At 35.0% G+C, this 22115-nt stretch overlaps 1 protein-coding gene across 11 annotated transcripts in view; it reads right to left on the bottom strand.

Moving 5' to 3' along the window:
- Positions 1–22115, bottom strand: part of Dmd (dystrophin) — a 2205817-nt gene that overhangs the window by 1354924 nt on the left and 828778 nt on the right. For all 11 annotated transcript variants that reach the window (XM_058572890.1, XM_046425263.2, XM_046425265.2 and 8 more), the window contains 2 exons: positions 17924–18094; positions 5426–5608 (listed from right to left, as the gene is read on the bottom strand). In XM_058572890.1, coding sequence (XP_058428873.1) covers positions 5426–5608; positions 17924–18094 — 354 coding nt within the window. The remainder of the gene's footprint in view (positions 1–5425; positions 5609–17923; positions 18095–22115) is intronic.

Here is a 22115-nt window from a genome sequence, read left to right as displayed (position 1 = left end):
AATGTAGAAGTGGACAGATTTGCATTAGAACAAATAATAAAATCCATGAGTCTTTTTCTTGAAAAAGACATGCAATCTTCAAAGGGTAGGTGGTATAGGTTATAGACAAGAGTTGGCCTGGAATTTTTGTCAAATATTACAATGAATCATGAGTGCCTAAGAGAGCCCTTTTAGGTTTCAAAGTCCATATGAACAAAGCCAACCCAGATCCCTAGCAGATTCCACAGAGTCCTAGAAAAGAGATGAGTGGTAATAATATATAGAAAGAGGACAAGAGACTGATCACAGATGTATGTGAGCATTAACAAAAGGAAAGAACAATTGTGACCATTTAAGAAAAGAATATTCATGAACATGGTGAAGGTGCTCCCCCTCCCACTGTTGTGACAAGGTCACTGTAAGGATAAGTGCTGGCAAAGCTGTGCTGATGGGAAACTGAAACCATGAGACCCTTTTTTATGTAATTGGGACTTTTCATTTTTATGTTTATGTTTCTGACAGGAGGCATGAGTATGTTTAATGCCAAACCAAATTAAATTTTAGATGGCGGGGCTGGGGATGTGGCTCAAGCAGTAGTGCGCTCGCCTGGCATGTGTGCGGCCCGGGTTCGATCCTCAGCACCACATACAAACAAAGATGCTGTGTCCGCCGAAAACTAAAAAATAAATATTAAAATTCTCTCTCTCTCTCTCTCTCTCTCTCTCTCTCTCTCTCTCTCTTTAAAAAAATAAATAAATTTTAGATGTCTAGGACATAACAGGTAATTCATGCCTTGAAGGCTGTTCTACTACCCCTCAGCATATCGAGGACAAAATAAGAAGGCTGCTCTTCTATCTCAGCACATTGAGGACAAAACTGATAATGGACAACAATCATTCTCCAAAAGGTCATGAGAATTCTAGGTACCACATTGATTATATCAACTAAGAACCAAAGCCCATATTTCTGGCCTTTTAGAAAGCCTAGTCATTATGCTTATTGCACAAAGCCCACCATATGTAGTTTTATTTGGTTAAGGGAAAGTTATGTTATATACTTAGGAAAGTTAAGGCATATAAAGATACATTCTCCTCTTTTCTATAAATCCTTTTTTACTTCATATAGGGACTTATGATGAGCATAGTTAATATTGGCAGTAAGTGAACTGATGTGCAGAACTTGCCTTTCAGTGAGAGAAATTACAAAAATATAAGAACTAGTGTACCTTGACTAAGAAACAAAGAAACTCTTTGAGAAAGTTTTATGAGAATTAATGTAGGAATTAATTAAAGTAGCTTTATAAGACATACTTTTAGAATAATGTTAGAAATATTATCTTATTTAGATTCTTGGGTTTAGAATTCTTAAATTTTAGCTGTATAAGTTCCTAATATGCTTTAAGAATAGTTTATAGACTTCAGGATATTTTAAGTATAAGATTTAAGGGGACTTCTTTAGATGGAAATTTTAGATTAGAAATAAAATACAGGTGTACTTTAAATTTAAAGGTTAATGATAGGGTAGGAGACTTAGAGTCTGGTTACATAGTTTGGCATCTGTTAATAAGGAAATAGTATATCTTGGGAAAAAATGGTACATCTTGGGAAAATCTGAAAAAAATGTAAATTAGTGACATATTTTTTAATGATTTTGTAGACATAATAATTCATAAGTAAATGTCACATCCTGGAAAAATGTAAATTGATGTCACATTTTTCTATACCCCTAGTGATTGTTAAGGAAATGTCACATCATGACAAAATTTGGAAGTTGTATAATCAATGACTTATTCTGAATCCATAATGATGAGAAAAAAATGCAGTAAAAGATGACCCAGAGAAAGCTGCATTAGAGCTCTTTCTCTGGAGATTGCTCCAATGGAATGACATCTGTCCCATTCTTTGCGCTGACGCCACTCATCCTTCAGGACCCCTGGACCCCATTAGGGCAGGACCCCAGCATGAACACAGTATTTCTGCCTCTTTACTCTTCCTTACTCCAACACTAAAAGATCAATATCCAGAAACTGGGTGAAAGGAGGGCACTGTCAGATCCCTTTTTCTTACTTGCACTTCTATAAAAATGTGCAAAGCTGTAAGATCAAACTATACTGGTGTCAGACTTGTATACAGCATAAGAAATTTAAATTAGAGTAAATTTCAATAACTAAGAGTGAATACAAAGTTACAGAGTCACACTCAAGTATTATTTAAGAAGCCAACTACTAGTCAGAAAGTGGAGTACTACATGGTTGGTTTGGCTACTGGAAAATTTAAACAATTTTGTGCTTAATAATAAGTCAATACTTATCAGATTATATATTTTTAAAATGTTTAAAGGAAGAAATGAAATTTATTACAAAAATCAATATATCTTGAAAATAACAGGCAGATTTTCAAATTAAATCTTGAAATATGAAAAATATGGTCTTTGAGAAAATATACTTATAGATATATAGATAAATGTATACACAGAGATGAGTAGATTTATCTACTGAAGAATAAAATAAATTATGCTATAGGGAGTTGAAAAAATAATTTAGAACTGAAAGATTTCAAAAAAAAAATACACAGAATCAGGCACACAGAAATAAGAATACACAAAATTGTAAAGAGAAATCAAGAATTAGAATATAGGTTGAGGCTATTCTTCACAGATCAAATAAAGGTTCCCTTAGGAAGGAATGGAGTGACTGGAAAAAAGACAAATCTTCATAAAGATAATGAAGAACTGATAAAAAAGAAATAATTTCTCTATTCTTATAAGCATACCAAGTGACAAAATACAAATGAATGCAAATGTACACATAGACGAAATAGAGACAAACTGCAGAGCTTGGAAAACAAAGGGAAATTTAAATGGTACCAGAAAAAATTATAAGAAACAATAATTTGACAGCAGACTTCTTAATAAAAGAAATTTCAAAAGATGAAGAAATAATATTTTAAGTGTTGCAAAAAATAACTGTCCTGACATAATTATATGCTCAAGTAGGCTATTATTCAATGCTAAGGGTAAAACAAAGGCATTTTCAATCATGCAAAATAAAAGAGCATTTGCTACTCACATTGAAGGAAAGAAGGAAACTGAATTCAGAAGAAATGAAAAGATTAAAAGCAAAATTAATCACAGAAACTAGTAAAATAAGATTGGAAAATCTAAATTATTATTATATAAAATAAAAATTACAATAGAAACAGCAATAACATTAGCTAATTTGGGAAGAATAAGAAGGTGTAAATGAAGTTCTAAGCATATATGTGTGTGTGTATACATGTACATATGTATATATATCTATATATATGTATATTATAAAAGATGGGAGAAGTAAATTCAAAATTAAATGATAATAATGTTTATGCCATGTTTTTGTTGAAGAGGTGTACAGACCTATATTTGTTATTGCTAAAGTTTACTGATTAAGGTATACATGATTACACATAAGGTTGTTGATAAGATAAAGTATATGTGTAAAATCAGTGGACAAGAAATAAAGGGCTAAATAACTAGTTAAGTAAAATACAAATAAGAAAGTATAGAAGCATCACCTCAGATAAAATAGAAAATTTAATAAAACTTTTTGAAAATTTTGTTAAGATAAAAATAAAAGTTCCCTTTTGAAAATGTACCTAAAATAAATTTTGAATGAACAACAGATTATTATTTAAATGAGTAAAAGGAAATAAAAGATAATGCTGATGTAAAGAATTAAGAACATAATAATATTTAAGTGTTTTACTTATTGTCAGAAAACAATTTCCTGGATACAAGAAGTTCCTCCCTTATGTAGCTTTGTAGTGAATTAGTTTTTACTTTGAGATTTTTACAGTGGCCATTACCTCCCTTCCCATTGTTTATTTTTTCTAGCATTCACATACCACTAATAAAAGAGATGTGTGTATGTCCTCAGCAAATATAACAGGTTCTGGCATAGACAATGCTCTTGTCCTGTGTCTGAGGAGTAAACTAGATTTGAAAAAAAGAGGGCTGGTAGACAAAGAAGAGGTTGAAATTTATGATGGAGAAAGCCAAAGATTTCATTAGAAAGTTATAATATTGAATGTATCTAGGGCACTTCAGGTGAAAGTTATATTTTTAAATATTTTTAAGGTCTACTGGTCTGTATTTTATCTGTCTTTGAATATCAAACACTTTAACATATAACAATACCTAAGAATAATATCCCTTAATAATAATAATGAGACACCTGAATTATTTTTCAACTATATTCACAAAGACAACCCTCTGTTGTGGAAGAGGACTTAAAGCCATGTCCAATTTATATGCAGTGTCTGTCATTATTGGCATTTGGAATAGGTAAATTCTGCGCTCTTTAGCATAGTATTTGATAAAGGAGCACTGTAGCTTATTTTTTATATATAATTGCAGGGTAATCATTTGAGGTAGTTGAACTCATCTCTATATTCAGATAAAGACAGTCTACAGAATAAGGCATATGGGAAAGAGAAAACAGGGCTTGTGATAATGAATAGATATAATGTAAAGTGTCAAACAAGGAGCTAGTTAGGAAACATGTCTTGTAAAGAACTCTATAGGGCCCAGCAATTATTATAGATAATTAAAATAACATACACATCTCCAAAAAATACTTTCCCACTAAGATACTTAAATAAGTTTATACACATTCAAATACATGAAAAAAAACTTTCTAAAAATCTAAAAATAACTTATTTTAAGAATTTATATTACCTAATATTCATAATAGTATAAAAAAGAATAGAATAATACTTGCTTCTGTTTATTGAGCACTAGTGTACGAATTCATTTAATTTTCTCAACTACTCTGTGAAGTAGGTATTATTTTTTCTATTTAACAAAGTGGAAACAGTATTGTGCAAGTTAAACAACTGACCCAAAGTCATCGAACTTGAAAGTGCTTCAGTGAGGAATTCAAACCTGTTATGGTTTGCATAGTGATTCCCAAACACTTATGTGTGAGACAACACAAAAATTCTTAGAGGGAAATGATCAGGTTGTGAGAGCTTTAACCTAATCACTACATTAATCTGTGGATAGGAATTAACTGGGTAGTAAATGTAGGCATATAGGGAGTGGCTGGAGGAGGTTGGTTACTGGGGGTGCATGTTTCAGGTTGTATTTTGTCCATGATGAGTGGAGTTCCCTGCTTCCTGATTGCAAAGTCCTGAGCAGTTTTCCTCTGCCATGCCCTTCCACCATGATGGGCTTCACTTAAGAACCTGAGCTATGGAGTTGATCATCTTTCAACTGAGACCTCTGAAACTGTGAGCTCCAAATAAACTTTCCCTTCTCTATGTTGCTCTTGTCGGGTCTTTTGGTCACAATGATGAAAAGTTGACTTAAACAAAGCCTAAGTAGTTTTATAACAGAACTCATGTTAATCAGTTTGCTTTACAGATGGCCACATCTTGATATAAAATTGATAAGGACAAGAAAGGTAACTGACTTCCAAAGTCTTGCATTTCCCATTGAGCCTGGTGCACAGCCACTGATAGTTGGTGGTAAGAGTGTCAAGTTCCTTTTTTAAGGCCTCTTGTGCTGCAGGTGGAGCTTGAGCTATGACACTATTTACGGTTTCGGTAAGGAGTTTCACTTTCATTTCCTTTTGCTGAGCCTCTTCTTTAGCTCTCTGAAAAACAAAGAAAATTTTCACTTCCAAAATGCATTCCTTTATATCATATATTTTTTTAAAAAATAATATCCCTGTTAGGATGAGATTCATAAAAGTAAATCTAGTATTGACTTTGATTACTTCCATACATTTAGATTTAAGTGTAATTGAAAACTTGAAGGAAAGATTACAATTGGAATATAACAGGTCTTTCATAGGAATAGTTTGAAAAGTATTCTGTACAAGGGTATGTATTGTGACCAGTTATGTATACATCTATATACATATACAAGAACCAAATATTTCAATAGTAGCTAATTTAAAGATACTTAGAAATGTATAATTGAAATCAGATCTAAACCAGGACATTTGAATAATATTAAAATTAGTAGAAATATTATTATTTAAGTCAAAAGATAATTAACACATAAAAGCCATCTTAATGCCATCTCTGGGACCATATTTTGAGGAAAGCTCTGTTTGGTAACTGAAAATACATGAGAGATAATAAAAAGACAAAAGCAGCCTCTGACATCAGGACTTGACTTAGCATTCACAGCTAAGCCTTGGTCTTCTCCTTTGGAAGATAAACAGTTCCATAGTTCATTGGACAAGACCACTTTGTTACTAGGGTAGATCAAGACATCAGCAGGATCTTTCTATAATCATGTCTGAATGCAGACCAAAGCATCAGCATTGGCCAAACTACAAAATAGCAATCATTTCCCTGTCTTCATTAATATGAGTGACAGTTGCTTCTTTATCAATTACAACTTCAGCGTCACTAATTTTCCTTCCTTCTAGACAAGATAAGATACCCAATAGTGGGGTTACCTCCACCCATTAACAAGCAATCTAAAGCAAAGCCCTTAATCCCTGCTTCAAATAACCTAACAAGAGCCAATATCCTACCTACTAAGGTTCTTACTTGTTCATAGACTCCATGATTCCCCTTTGTGCATAAGTTTCCTCATTGCAAAAAGGAATAAACACAATTTGTTGAATTAATAAAGAGATATGTTGGTGGTCTTGACCTATAGGACATATTTTTTTTTCTTAACATCCAATGTGTATGTATATTTTAGAAACACACACAGTTTGGGTTCCTCCAGAGGCCAACTATGACAGGACCTTTCAAATACAGTTGATGTGCATGTACTAAGTAAACAAATACTGGTAGCACAATGAGGAATGTTGATAGAAAAGGGAAGAAAGAATATAAGGACATATTTATTAATCCCAGGAACTATTGTCAGTGACTGAAGTTTAGTCCTATTGGAAATCTATGGGAAACAATTCTGAGGGTGATCCCATTTGGAATTGAGGGAAGGAAAGCATTATATATACATCAATCCATCATCGTTTGAAGGCTGTTGGGAAATTTTTAGGTTCCTAGTACTTAAAACTTGTCACATAGATGAGAAAGTGGAATTTAGTGGCCAAAAAAAGCCCTCAGGTTAAAAAAAATTCACGTTTTAACAGGTGGAAGGGTCTGCATATAACATACTGGTGAGAATTTAGGTATAAGGACACAAATTGAGCTATAAAATGCCTTTATAGTTTTCAACATAATCAACCTATCCTTTGGATTTAGTTCCACAGTGACTTAAAAGTATGCAGTACAATGGCAAATGCAAGTTGTTGTGACTATAAAACATTAGCCTCTATGGTTTCTAATTAATTGAAACTTTTAGTTCAATATTCTAAACAAATCAGTTTTTCTGCATCACTGAACATGGAGTGTGTTTCTATACACACCGTATTTTGACTTTAATAATTATAGCATGATCAATAATTTTGACAACTACTAATCACTCAACATGTGCTATTATCTGCTATGCCATCTATGCCACACTGCTACCTTACTGGATCTTTAACAAAACCTTCAGACATGTGTTTTGTTATATCTGCACTGAACATCAGAAAACAGATTCAGAATTTAAAGATTCTGGATGTTACATTTTCTCATAGTTTGTTATGTCAGTTTCAAATTCTCATTGAGATGAGAAAGACTCTTATTGTTTTGGATGCAACGAATGCAATTACAAATTATACAAGTTAAAAACAACCCATGCACCTATCTAGAAATGCAGAACATGGAAAACACCTTTCTTCAATCTTTAATCCTTCCTATATTCTTTTGTGAAATTGGCTTAGATGTTGATAGTTTCAGAAAAGAGAAAGAGTAAAATTTATTTTCCTAGGTCAACATGAGCAAAAGATTGTGATGGCTTTCTTTACTGTGCAAATGGCACAAAAGCTAAATTACCAGTATAATTTAGATATAATCTTCATAAAAATATTGTCTCTTGCACCCTTTCTTTCCATGTATCTAACCATAATACACTAGCATGTGGGTCATGAACAGTATCTTTAACCAGATGTTCTGGAAGTATGGTTCCTTAGAACCACTTTGGAACTTGTTCCTTAGAATCACCTGGAAACTTAGTAGAAATGAAAAATCTCAGGCATTACCCCACATTCACTGAATCCCAAATCTTCAGGGAGAACCCAGAAGTCTATTTCAAATAGTCCTCTAGGTTATTGTGATATTCATTTATGTGCAGGGATCCTGCTCTAGTGATTGAAGAAACATGTATATTTACTATGTTTATTATATGTATAGTTTTTTTTTCCTAATCTTTAGTAGTAAAGTTAGAATAGCAAAAAATCAAATAAAAATAATAAGTTAAAATGAAATTTAAGGTTTTTAACAAGGTTTTTATTTTATAGTTTTTGCATATAGTCATTGCTGATCTCCAAAAGAGTTTTAGAGTCAGATGTTTCTTATCAAACACTCCCCTCAGTTCCTTTATGTAAACAGAAATTTTTTTTCTTTATGGGGGGAAATAAGTTATCAAAATATCATTGGCATTTCCCAGTAAAACACAAGGAAGAAAATAAAGAAACAGAAGTTCACTACTTTTTCTCTGAATAAATCAGGGAGAGATTTCAAAGTATATCTGTTAGCAACTTCTGAAAATAAAGATATATTTGCTCACAAAATGAACACAGGTGGAAGCCTGGACAAGGTACTATCAGTATGTTGGAAAACTGACCTAAAGAGATTGCCTTGATCAGAAAGCAGAAAACTCAGAAAAAAGGGATCTTCCGGCCAACTCCCTTGGCTGCTATTGCCAGAGGCTGCCTGAGCTTTTCTTCTTTTCAATTTCACCCCCATACTGCACCAATTTTGTAGCTAGAGCAATTATTTAAAAGTGTCAATCAACACAAACAAATTGGTTGGCACATTTCAGGGATTGTTATCAAAATTTTAAAACTTGGGAGAGACTACTCTCCAGCCCTGGAAAATAAAAGGTATCTGACTGGGTAGTGGAGAGAGGGAAGATGCACAGAAGAGGGATGAAACCAAACAAAGCAACCCAGCGAGAAACTGAGCAACTGAGCAAGAGCTGACTGTCAATGATCTACTCAGAGATCTGGGGTAGTGGTTATTCAGTATTAGAAGAGATGATAACTAATCATCAGGGAATTGACACATGGTGGGAAAGGTCACATGGGTGGAAAAAATTCATAATTAAAAAAAATGTAAAATAAAAAAGAATGGCCCAGAATGGGATGGAATGGGATAAAATACCTTCAATTCTATTAGTCCCAACATGGATAAAGCTTGTGACAAACACTACTATATTATTTCACCTGTTTAGGGGTTTCAGGTTCTTCACCAGCAGAATATTACTGTAAAATACTTTCTATCTCTCATATTATGTTTTGGTATAATTTTTCTCATGATGCCCTCACACAATCAAATTTCAAACCATTGAAATCCCTTTTCTGAAACCTTCCAATGGTTTTATCATTTCATTTAGAATGAAAAATCCTGTGATAGCCTATAAAACTACTGTGTTAATATTGGCCAACTTTTTCAAATTTATCTCAGGTTATTTGTCCTATGTTTTACTCCCTTTGGGTGGGCACACAGGCTTCTTTCACTTCCCAGTTCATCTTAGAGTATTTACAGGAGGTATTTTCTCTGACTGGAATGTGCTCCCATGAAATCTTTAGGTATTTTTTTTTTTTTGAGAGAGAGAGAGAGAGAGAACTTTTTAATATTTATTTTTCAGTTTTCGGTGGACACAACATCTTTATTTTGTTTTTATGTGGTGCTGAGGATCGAACCCAGTGCTCTGTGCATGCCAGGGGAGCACGTTACCACTAGAGCCACATCACATCCCCAGCCCCCATGAAATGTTTTTTTTTTTTTTTTTTTAATTTTTTATTGTTGGCTGTTCAAAACATTACATAGTTCTTGATATATCATATTTCACAATTTGATTCCAGTGGGTTATGAGCTCCCATTATTACCCCATATACAGATTGCAGAATCACATCAGTTACACATCCATTGATTTACATATTGCCATACTAGTGTCTGTTGTATTCTGCTGCCTTTCCTATCCTCTACTATCCCCCTCCCCTCCCCTCCCCTCCCCTCCCCTCCCCTCCCCTCCCCTCTTCTCTCTCTGCTCCCTCTACTGACATTCGTTTGTCCCCCTTATATTATTTTTCCCCTTCCCCTCACTTCCTCTTGTATGTACTTTTGTATAACTCTGAGGGTCTCCTTCCATTTCCATGCATTTTCCCTTCTCTCTCCCTTTCCCTCCCACCTCTCATCCCTGTTTAATGTTAATCTTCTTCTCATGCTCTTCGACCCTACTCTGTTCTTAGTTACTCTCCTTATATCAAAGAAGACATTTGGCATTTGTTTTTTAGGGATTGGCTAGCTTCACTTAGCATAATCTGCTCTAATGCCATCCATTTCCCTGTAAATTCTATGATTTCGTCATTTTTTAAAGCAGAGTAATACTCCATTGTGTATAAATGCCACATTTTTTTTATCCATTCATCCATTGAAGGGCATCTAGGTTGGTTCCACAGTCTAGCTATTGTGAATTGTGCTGCTATGAACATCGATGTAGCAGTGTCCCTGTAGCATGCTCTTTTTAGGTCTTTAGGGAATAGACCGAGAAGAGGAATAGCTGGGTCAAATGGTGGCTCCATTCCCAGCTTTCCAAGAAATCTCCATACTGCTTTCCAAATTGGCTGCACCAATTTGCAGTCCCACCAGCAATGTACAAGTGTACCCTTTTCCCCACATCCTCGCCAGCACTTGTTGTTGTTTGACTTCATAATGTCTGCCAATCTAACTGGAGTGAGATGGTATCTTAGGGTGGTTTTGATTTGCATTTCTCTGACTGCTAGAGATGGTGAGCATTTTTTCATGTACTTGTTGACTGATTGTATGTCGTCCTCTGAGAAGTGTCTGTTCAGGTCCTTGGCCCATTTGTTGATTGGGTTGTTTGTTCTCTTATTGTCTAATTTTTTGAGTTCTTTGTATACTCTGGATATTAGGGCTCTATCTGAAGTGTGAGGAGTAAAGATTTGTTCCCAGGATGTAGGCTCCCTATTTACCTCTCTTATTGTATCTTTTGCTGAGAAAAAACTTTTTAGTTTGAGTAAGTCCCATTTGTTGATTCTAGTTATTAACTTTTGTGCTATGGGTGTCCTATTGAGGAATTTGGAGCCCGACCCCACAGTATGTAGATCGTAGCCAACTTTTTCTTCTATCAGACGGCGTGTCTCTGATTTGATATCAAGCTCCTTGATCCATTTTGAATTCACTTTTGTGCATGGTGAGAGAAAGGGATTCAGTTTCATTTTGTTGCATATGGATTTCCAGTTTTCCCAGCACCATTTGTTGAAGATGCTATCCTTCCTCCATTGCATGCTTTTAGCCCCTTTATCAAATATAAGGTAGTTGTAGTTTTGTGGATTGGTTTCTGTGTCCTCTATTCTGTACCATTGGTCCACCCGCCTGTTTTGGTACCAGTACCATGCTGTTTTTGTTACTATTGCTCTGTAGTATAGTTTGAAGTCTGGTATCGCTATACCGCCTGATTCACACTTCCTGCTTAGCATTGTTTTTGCTATTCTGGGTCTTTTGTTTTTCCATATGAATTTCATGATTGCTTTCTCTATTTCTACAAGAAATGCCGTTGGGATTTTGATTGGCATTGCATTAAACCTATAGAGAACTTTTGGTAATATCACCATTTTGATGATGTTAGTTCTGCCTATCCATGAACAGGGTATATTTTTCCATCTTCTAAGATCTTCTTCTATTTCTCTCTTTAGGGTTCTGTAGTTTTCATTGTATAAGTCTTTCACCTCTTTTGTTAGGTTGATTCCCAAGTATTTTATTTTTTTTGAAGATATTGTGAATGGAGTGGTTGTCCTCATTTCCATTTCAGAGGATTTGTCGCTGATATACAGGAATGCCTTTGATTTATGCGTGTTGATTTTATATCCTGCCACTTTGCTGAATTCATTTATTAGCTCTAATAGTTTCTTTGTAGACCCTTTTGGGTCTGCTAGGTATAGAATCATGTCGTCTGCAAATAGTGATAATTTAAGTTCTTCTTTTCCTATTTTGATGCCTTTAATTTCTTTCGTCTGTCTAATTGCTCTGGCCAGTGTTTCGAGAACTATGTTGAACAGAAGTGGTGAGAGAGGGCATCCCTGTCTTGTTCCAGATTTTAGAGGGAATGCCTTCAGTTTTTCTCCATTCAGAATGATGCTAGCCTGAGGCTTAGCATAGATTGCTTTTACAATATTGAGGTATGTTCCTGTTATCCCTAGTTTTTCTAGAGTTTTGAACATAAAGGGATGCTGTACTTTGTCAAATGCTTTTTCCGCATCTATCGAGATGATCATGTGGTTCTTAATTTTAAGTCTATTGATGTGGTGAATAACATTTATTGATTTCCGTATATTGAACCAGCCTTGCATCCCAGGGATGAATCCTACTTGATCATGGTGCACAATTTTTTTGATAAGTTTTTGTATCCGAGTGGCCAGAATTTTATTGAGGATTTTTGCATCTAGGTTCATTAGAGATATTGGTCTGTAGTTTTCTTTCTTTGAAGTGTCTTTGTCTGGTTTAGGTATCAGGGTGATGTTGGCCTCGTAGAATGAATTTGGAAGTTCTCCCTCTTTTTCTATTTCCCGAAGTAGCTTGAAAAGTATTGGTATTAGTTCCTCTTTAAAGGTTTTGTAAAACTCTGCTGTATACCCATCCGGTCCTGGGCTTTTCTTAGTTGGTAGTCTTTTGATGGTTTCTTCTATTTCCTCAATTGATATTGGTCTGTTTAGGTTGTCTATATCCTCCTGACTCAATTTGGGCAGATCATATGACTTAAGAAATTTATCTATGCCTTCACTATCTTCTAATTTATTGGAGTATAAGGATTCAAAATAATTTTTGATTATCTTCTGTATTTCTGAAGTGTCTGTTGTGATATTGCCTCTTTCATCCCGTATGTTAGTAATTTGAGTTCTCTCTCTTCTTCTCTTCGCTAGCATGGCTAAGGGTCTGTCGATTTTGTTTATTTTTTCAAAGAACCAACTTTTAGTTTTGTCAATTTTTTCAATTGTTTCTTTTGTTTCAATTTCATTAATTTCAGCTCTGATTTTAATTATTTCTTGCCTTCTACTTCTTTTGCTGTTGTTTTGCTCTTCTTTTTCAAGGATTTTGAGATGAAGTATGAGATCATTTATTTGTTGGTTTTTTCTTTTTTTAAGGAATGAACTCCAAGCAATGAATTTTCCTCTTAGAACTGCTTTCAATGTGTCCCATAGATTCCGATATGTTGTGTCTGTGTTTTCATTAATCTCTAAGAATTTTTTAATTTCTTCCTTGATGTCTTCTATAACCCATTGATCATTCAGTAACCTATTGTTCATTCTCCAAGTGATATATTCTTTTCCCTTCCTTCTTTTATCATTGATTTTCAGTTCCATTCCATTATGATCAGATAGGATGCATGGTATTATCTCTACTCCTTTATATTGTCTAAGAGTTTCCCTGTGACATAATATATGATCTATTTTTGAGAAGGATCCATGTGCTGCTGAGAAAAAAGTGTAACTGCTTGATGTTGGGTGGTATATTCTATATATGTCAATTAAGTCTAGGTTATTAATTGTGTTATTGAGTTCCATAGTTTCCTTATTCAACTTTTGTTTGGAAGATCTGTCCAGTGGTGATAGAGGTGTGTTGAAGTCTCCCATGATTATTGTATGGTGGTCTATTAGACTCTTGAACTTGAGAAGAGTTTGTTTGATGAACATAGCTGCACCATAGTTTGGGGCATATATATTTATGATTGTTATGTCTTGTTGGTGTATGGTTCCCTTGAGCAGTATGTAGTGTCCCTCTTTATCCCTTTTGATTAACTTTGGCTTGAAATCTATTTTATTTGATATGAGTATGGATACTCCTGCTTGTTTCCGAAGTCCATATGAGTGATATGATTTTTCCCAACCTTTCACCTTCAGCCTATGTATGTCTTTTCCTATCAAATGCGTCTCCTGTAGGCAGCATATTGTTGGGTCTTGTTTTGTGATCCATTCTACTAGCCTGTGTCTCTTGATTGGTGAGTTTAAGCCATTAACATTTAGGGTTATTATTGAGATATGGGTTGTTCTTCCAGCCATATTTGTTTATTTATGTTACTAAACATGGTTTGTTTTCCTCTTTGATTATTTTCCCCCCTTTAGTGTCCTACCTCCCACTGTTGGTTTTCATTGTTATTTTCCATTTCCTCTTCCTGTAATATTTTGCCAAGGATGTTTTGAAGAGATGGTTTTCTAGCTGCAAATTCTTTTAACTTTTGTTTATCGTGGAAGGTTTTAATTTCATCTTCCATCCTGAAGCTTAATTTCGCTGGAAACACAATTCTTGGTTGGAACCCATTTTCTTTCAGTGTTTGAAATATGTTATTCCAGGATCTTCTAGCTTTCAGAGTCTGTGTTGAAAGATCAGGTGTTATCCTGATTGGCTTACCCCTAAATGTGATTTGCTTCCTTTCTCTTGTAGCTTTTAAAATTCTCTCCTTATTCTGTATGTTGGGCATCTTCATTATAATGTGTCTAGGTGTGGGTCTCTTATGATTTTGCACATTCGGCGTCCTGTAGGCTTCTAGGATTTGGGGTTCTGTCTCATTCTTCAAGTCTGGGAAGTTTTCTCGTATTATTTCACTGAATAGATTGCTCATTCCTTTGGTTTGAAACTCTGTCCCTTCCTGTATCCCAATGACTCTTAAATTTGGTCTCTTGATGTTATCCCATATTTCTTGGATGTTCTGCTCATGGTTTCTTAACAGTCTTGCTGAGCTGTCTATGTTCTTTTCAAGTTGAAATACTTTATCTTCATTGTCTGATGTTCTGTCTTCTAAGTGTTCTACTCTGCTGGTAGTATTCTCAATTGAGTTTTTAAGTTGGCTTATTGCTTCCTGCATTTCTAGGATTTCTGTTTGTTTGTTTTTTATAACCTCTATTTCCCTGTATAGTTGATCTTTTGCTTCTTGGATTTGTTTATGTAATTCATTGTTGAAGTGATCTTTCATTGTCTGATTTTGCTGTCTGATGTCTTCCTTGAGACTCCAGATCATCTGAAGCATGTATATCCTGAATTCTTTATCTGACATTCCATCTGCTGCAGCTATTACCTCTTCTAACGTTGAGTTGACCTGCAATGCTTGTGGTCCTTTCTTTCCTTGTCTCTTCATACTGTTCGCGTTCCTTTCTACCTGGTGAAACTGTTGTGCTATTGAATTTTCCCCCTATCTATTTATATTGGTCTTGTATAGTTGCAAAGTCTCCCTCGCAGGCGCGGGCGGCGGCTCTGTCCCTCTGCGGGCCGCTAGGCTTGTTCTGTCGGTGGTCACAGTTCTGTCTACTTTGCAGGCGCAGGCAGCGGCACTGCCCCTCTGCAGGCCTCTGGGGCTGTACTGCCAGTGGGTCACAGGTCCGCCTTCCTTGCAGGCGCGGGGGGGGCTGGCGGCTCTACCCTTCCTCAGGCCACTGGGCCTGTTCTGTCTCTCGGTTGCAGGTCTGGCCTGTTCTGATGGTGGTCACAGTTTCCTCTACCTTGCCGGTGCAGGGGGAGGGGGCGGCTCTGCCTCTCAGCAGGTCGCTGCTCCTCTTCTGCCGGTGGGTCGCAGGCCCGCCTACCTTGCAGGAGTGATTGGAAGCTCTGTCCCGCCGCGGGCCACTGGGCCTTTTCTGTCTGTGGTCACAGTTCCACCTACCTGGCAGGCGCGGGGGGTGGGGGGCGGCTCTGCCCCTCAGCAGGCTGCTGGGCCTGCTCTGTGCGTGGTCACAGTTCCCTCTACCTTGCCGGTGCAGGGGGAGGGGGCGGCTCAGCCTCTCAGCAGGCCGCTGCTCCTCTTCTGCTGGTGGGACGCAGGCCCGCCTACCTTGCAGGAGTGATTGGAAGCTCTGTCCCGCCGCGGGCCACTGGGCCTTTTCTGTCGGTGGTCACCTGGCAGGCGCGGGGGGTGGGGGGTGGCTCTGCCCCTCAGCAGGCAGCTGGGCCTGCTCTGTGCGTGGTCACAGTTCCCTCTACCTTGCCGGTGCAGGGGGAGGGGGCGGCTCTGCCTCTCAGCAGGTCGATGCTCCTCTTCTGCCGGTGGGTCGCAGGCCCGCCTACCTTGCAGGAGTGATTGGAAGCTCTGTCCCGCCGCGGGCCACTGGGCCTTTTCTGTCCGTGGTCACAGTTCCCCTACCTGGCAGGCGCGGGGGGTGGGGGGCGGCTCTGCCCCTCAGCAGGCCGTTGGGCCTGCTCTGTGCGTGGTCACAGTTCCCTCTACCTTCCATGAAATGTTTTTATAGTTGTTTTTTCCCCATAATTCAGATCTCTTGGATTAAATAGTGTTTTCCACAAATGTACTACAAGTCAAACTTTAACATCTCACCATTTACCAACTTACTCCCAAACACGAATTATTCTCTATTCTACAAACCTGGTTTGTGTTTTAGGCAAATTACCATGACCCCAAAGAGTTTTATTTGTTCCTAAATTTATTGTTAGTTCCCTATCCGCAATAGAATGTAAATTTAAAGAAAGCAGACTGTGGTCTTACTTACCACTTTAATCAGTAGCTAGAAGGATATTTGGCATATAATAAGTATGCAATAAGTATTTGTTGATGAATGAATGATATATGGTATTACTAGATTAGAATATTCCATAGGTTGTAATGCTCTATAATATCCAAATTCAATCTTTCTTATAGGTTTTAACTATATGTTCTGCATTTAACTCATTCCATATTTGCTTAAACATTTGAGTTTTCATGTGAGTGCTTTCTGCTATTAACTGTAAGAAATATATCTGACTGATCATATATTTAATAAACTACACTTAATTTCTTAGTATGCAGCAATGATAATAACTACAACAATAGCTATCAAATTTGAAAAATTTGCTTTGCACCTGGCAGAGTGTTTGGGACTTCTATGTTTCATGCTTTAAACAGTTCTAGAAGGGAGGTGTTCTAGTACTAAATTCACAAATGAGGGAGTTGGTGCTCACAGAGCTTATGTAACTCACCCAAGGTTATGCACCTGACAAGGAACCAAACCAGGTTTGAAACTGAGGGTCTGGTTCCACATTAATTTTGCTCTGTCATGAGGCCTAAAACCAAATAAGCACCTATTAATATTTCACATAGACTAATTCTATCAGCGTATGCATTCTTATTAGTACATAAAAATAGTAGCTGTCTTTACAGCTACAGGTCATTGAATGCTCACACTGACCTAGGCAACTTACTTACATCTAAGTATCAGCATTCAGTACATACAGTCAAGTTAGGAAGAACAACAATATAAACAGCATAAAACAGAAGACTGTGTTGATACTGAGTTTCCCAAAGCCACACTGAAATGCCACTTTATACATTCAACTTGAGGTTTTACCTCTAAGACTGTGGTATATACAGGTTCTCCTGGTCCTAAATCAAAGTTACTATATTTTTTGTTCTATGGTTTCAAAATATATGCATGTAAACTCAGTTCTTTTTATCCATAATAAAAGTCACCTGTTAAAATTCTTAAAACTTACAAATTCAAAGAAATCCCTTAAGTTACCAAATTAACAAAGCATTTAAATATATTTTATATTGTCTATTCTAGAACACTTTGTCATAGCTTCAATTTGAATTTGCAACAGCTAAAAACAGTTAATGTGATCAGCTGATTCTAATCCTCAACACTATATTATTTCAAAAGAATGAAGTTTTAAACTGGGATTGTCAGTGTTGACATTTTGACCGCAATGCACTAAATTAATAAAGATTTTAAGACTTTAATAGAAAACATAACAAAATTCTAAGCAAAATTGATTAAAGTTAATTAAAAATCAATCTCTACTATTAAACTCAGAAGACAGTAGATTGTCATAAGCACAATTTTAAGCAATGTTGCATTCCTTTCCATTATTTCTTTGGTTTATTTGATTTATTTTACCTTCATCTCTTCAACTGCTCTCTGTAATTCATCTGGAGTTTTATATTCAAAATCTCTCTCTAGGTATTCTTCTTCAGCTTGAGTCATCCATTCATGCATTTCTGATAGATCTTTCTGGAGACTTACAGTTTTATCCAAACCTCCTTTTAAGGCTTCTTTTCTGGCATAGACCTTCCATAAAATAAACAAACAAGCAAAGCATGAATTCTGACAGTGCCAAGACATTATTATTACCATGTTATTGAATAATGTGTACATAACAAAGATTTGATAATAAAGATGAAATGAAAGGATTATATTCATAAGAAAAATAACTGATGGGGATCATGTTTAATCTCACATAAGTGTGAAAATATACTATAGCCATTTATTTGGAATACATAATAAAATGACCAGTTTGCCCTATTTACAATAAGTTAGCTTTTGTCTTTGGCAATTCTTTTCTGTGAGTAGAAAAAATATAAAATCTTTAGTTAATGTTTCACTTGTAAAATAATTTTATTGGCATATCTAGAACTAATTGATCATTCTTTCAGTTTTGTGATGATGCTTTTATGATTTTAAATATCTTAGGTAATTAAAAATGAAACAACCACAGAAAATTCTCATAAAAGAAAGCAAAAAATGAAAATGTGTAAGATAAACAGATAATTCACAGAAAAAATTATGGCTGTGTAAAAGATGTTCCAATACCATTTATATGTAAGTAATCATAAGTGAAAACTAATTATTGTATTTTCATTTTTAAATATTTATTTTTTAGTTGTAGTTGGTCATAATATCTTTATTTTATTTATTTATTATTTTTATGTGGTACTGAGGATCGAACCCAGGGCCCCGCATGTGTTAAATGAGCCCTCTATGGCTGAGCCATGACCCCAGCTCTAATTATTGTTTTTTCATAAGTAAAATAGTATGGCAAAAAATTAATGAAGATGCTCAGTTTGGCATGGGTGTGGGGATATAAAAGTTTTCATACCGTTTAGGGAAATACATAACCTTTCATAGTAAGCTGATAAAATATATTTAAAATATTAATGTTCTTGAACCAAAGTCTACTCCATCACTTTTAAGAGTAAATCATATCAAAGTGTACAGTGTTGCATGCACATTGTTTAATTCAGCTGTGAAGAAAGCAGCATGTTGGGAATAAATCCAAATTTGCTTTCATGTGGGATTAATTAAATATGCATACCATGGGATATCATATATCATCAATTTGTGTACTGAAATAAAATGTTACACCATATATTTTTAAGTTTAAATAGCAAGCTGCCAAACAATATGTGAGGTCATATGGAACATCTGCTTTTTAAACCCTCATAATTTTTGGAAATATTAAGAATGTTTACCATGGAATTTATTACTCAATAACTAAAAGACAGCAAAACATAAAACATCTAAAACAAAATCATATACACTAATAGCTTGTTACAAAGTACTGAGTAGTATTATAGTAATTATATATAGTGCTTCCCTCTCAAATGTAACTATACTCAAAATAATTCTTTTCTCTGGGATTAAACAAGGTTTGATATTTTAACTAACAGAGTTCTAATAGTAAAGTTTTAATATATACTGCATAATTTTAATAAAATAAAGATTTCATGGTACTTTACTCAATACTAAATATGTGTAGAAATGCCATCATGTTTATTTCCCTTACATTTCATAACCCAACCATGTTGAATTTGATCAATGTTTCACTTTTGCTTTCCTTTTCTAGATGAATATAGAAAATAATTTATTGAAATATGAATAACTGTTCCAGTCTGTCACATCAAGAACAATATGTCTAATCATTATTCTAGTAAAGGTATCAATACTATTTTGCACAGTTAATAAACCTATAGTAAGCCTAAATAAACAGTTTGTTAAATTTTTATGTAGACAATCTACTATAATCATTTGAATCAGTTGGAGAAGCTACAAAAATATTGGAGAGACTAATGAAACTTAGTCCAAACTTGTAGTAAAAAAAAAAAAAATATATATATATATATATATATATATATATATATATATATATATATATATATATATATATATATATCATGCTATAAAACTAGAGGAAAGGGATCAGAAGTGATTTTTTTTCTTTAAGAAAAAAGGTTATAAGACCATTCTGAGATGATAGTACAAGTGTATTGGGAAGAACATTGACTTAGGAATCAGAACTCCTAGAGTCAATGCTAAGCAATCTAACATCATTTCTCTGTAGTTCAGATTTATAACTAGACAATTTCCAAGGTCTTTTTCCAATTTGATCTACTACAGCTTTATGAATGATTGGAAAGAGTAAGACATGCAATGTTTGCTTTCATATGTTAAAAAGAATTTCTGTGAAAAGATTTTGGTTAAAATTACAATTTTGCTTTATATCTTTAGTGACTCCAATATGCTTACTTTGAACTGTCCAATCTATCCAACAGTGTCAGCTGATTACAGCATATTTTCATAATAGATAAAACAGGAATTTCTTTCTGTTTCCTGTTATATACTTTATAAATTGAACATTTAGTACTACTCCCCACCACACTTTCTTTAATCTCTGATCTCAGAGCAAAAGATGACTTTGGTCTTGTCCAGGGTCAATGAGTCCTTTTCAGAGCTAATGCTCTGAGGTCTCTATTTCCCTGTATCTTTCCCTCATTTTCCTCTGTATCTTTCCTGAATTTATAGTTCTTCAACTCTTCTCTCTTGTTTCTTTTAGGCAGCCATATTAATATGTTCACAGACTATCCTATGACTTAAAGAAGTTAAATTAAGCAAACATCCATCTTACCATAATTTTATACAGTTCATAATTTTAAAGTGCAATTCTCTCCTTTTTCTACTTAATGACCTCTAGAAAATTGCTTAAATATAATCTGTCTCTGTCCTCACCAATCCACTGTAACTCTAAGAACATTAGGGTTTTCCTGATTCTTGATCTAATATATATCTTTCAAACCATCTCTTACCTTTTTTTACTTTTCAGAATTTGTTTCTTATAGCATTTGAGTCTCATAATTATATTTGGCTCCTTGAAACCCCTACTTTCTGACATTGCAGCTTTCTTGGCCAATTTTTGCACATATTTTCTTTCTCAGTTATTCTGTTGGCCTTCTTTTACTTGCTGACATTTAAATATTTCCCAGAGTTCTGTGGCTAGTCCTCTTCTTGTATCATTCCAATCTCTATTTTTAAGGCCTTTTCTTATTCCATTTCTTTCTTACATTTAAAATAGTGTTTCAGATCACTTTTTTCCCTACTGCCAACTGTGTATTTATATCTAAGTGAATGATATGCACCAGAACTCCATATGCCTATATTTTCTCCCAAATCTGTTCCTAGGATTATATCCTTGATCTACTTTCATAATACCAATTGTCAAACATTAATCAGCACAATACTAGTAACAGATTATGCTTTAATTCTTTCTTTCAGATGCATTCCTAGGCCAATACACAGGCTTACATTTTAGAGTACCTTGAAAAGTTATTGAGTAGAAGAGTGATATCTGACATATTTTGAAACCATCATTCTGGCTGCTATGCTGATAATAGCTCCGTGGGAAGGGGCAAAAATGGCAACATGAGACTTGTTAGGAATCCTCTGCAATGGTCTAAAAAAGAATGATGAATTCATCTAGGGTAAGAGCAGAAGGATGCTGAGAAATTGCTGGAACTTGGGAATTGTATAGTTAGAACCAACAGCATTTGTTGATCCATTTTATGTTTGGGTGTGAGAAAAATATAGGAGACAAGAAGACCTTAAGGACTTTGACTTGGGTAGCTGAAAGGATGGGGATGCCAGGGCGACTACCCAGATAGCAGATTGTTGAGTATATCAGAAATTTCAGGGATTTTGTCTGGGTATGTTAGATTTCCTGTATACAGTAGGCATACAGCTTATATCTATTGTAATGCATGTCTATATTTTGGAGATATATATATATATATATATATATATATATATATATATATATATATTATATCTCATACACACACACACACACTCTAATATTTCATTCACATGTATGTATTGAGTGGGAAAATGAATATGCAGTCCTAAGATTCAGGAGAAATTTCCAGAATATAACAAAAATTGTGGAAGGTAGAATTTATGAATTATATTTGAAATTATGATGTTGTATGAGTTGACCTAGGCAATGACTGGAAATAGGGAAGTGTGAAGGCTGATCCATGGA

Source organism: Marmota monax, unplaced genomic scaffold (assembly GCF_021218885.2).
Source record: "Marmota monax isolate L192 unplaced genomic scaffold, Marmota_monax_Labrador192_F-V1.1 WCK01_AAM20220418_F8-fsc00075, whole genome shotgun sequence".
Taxonomy (NCBI): Eukaryota; Metazoa; Chordata; class Mammalia; order Rodentia; family Sciuridae; genus Marmota; species Marmota monax.
This window is presented reverse-complemented; position numbering and strand designations above follow the sequence as displayed.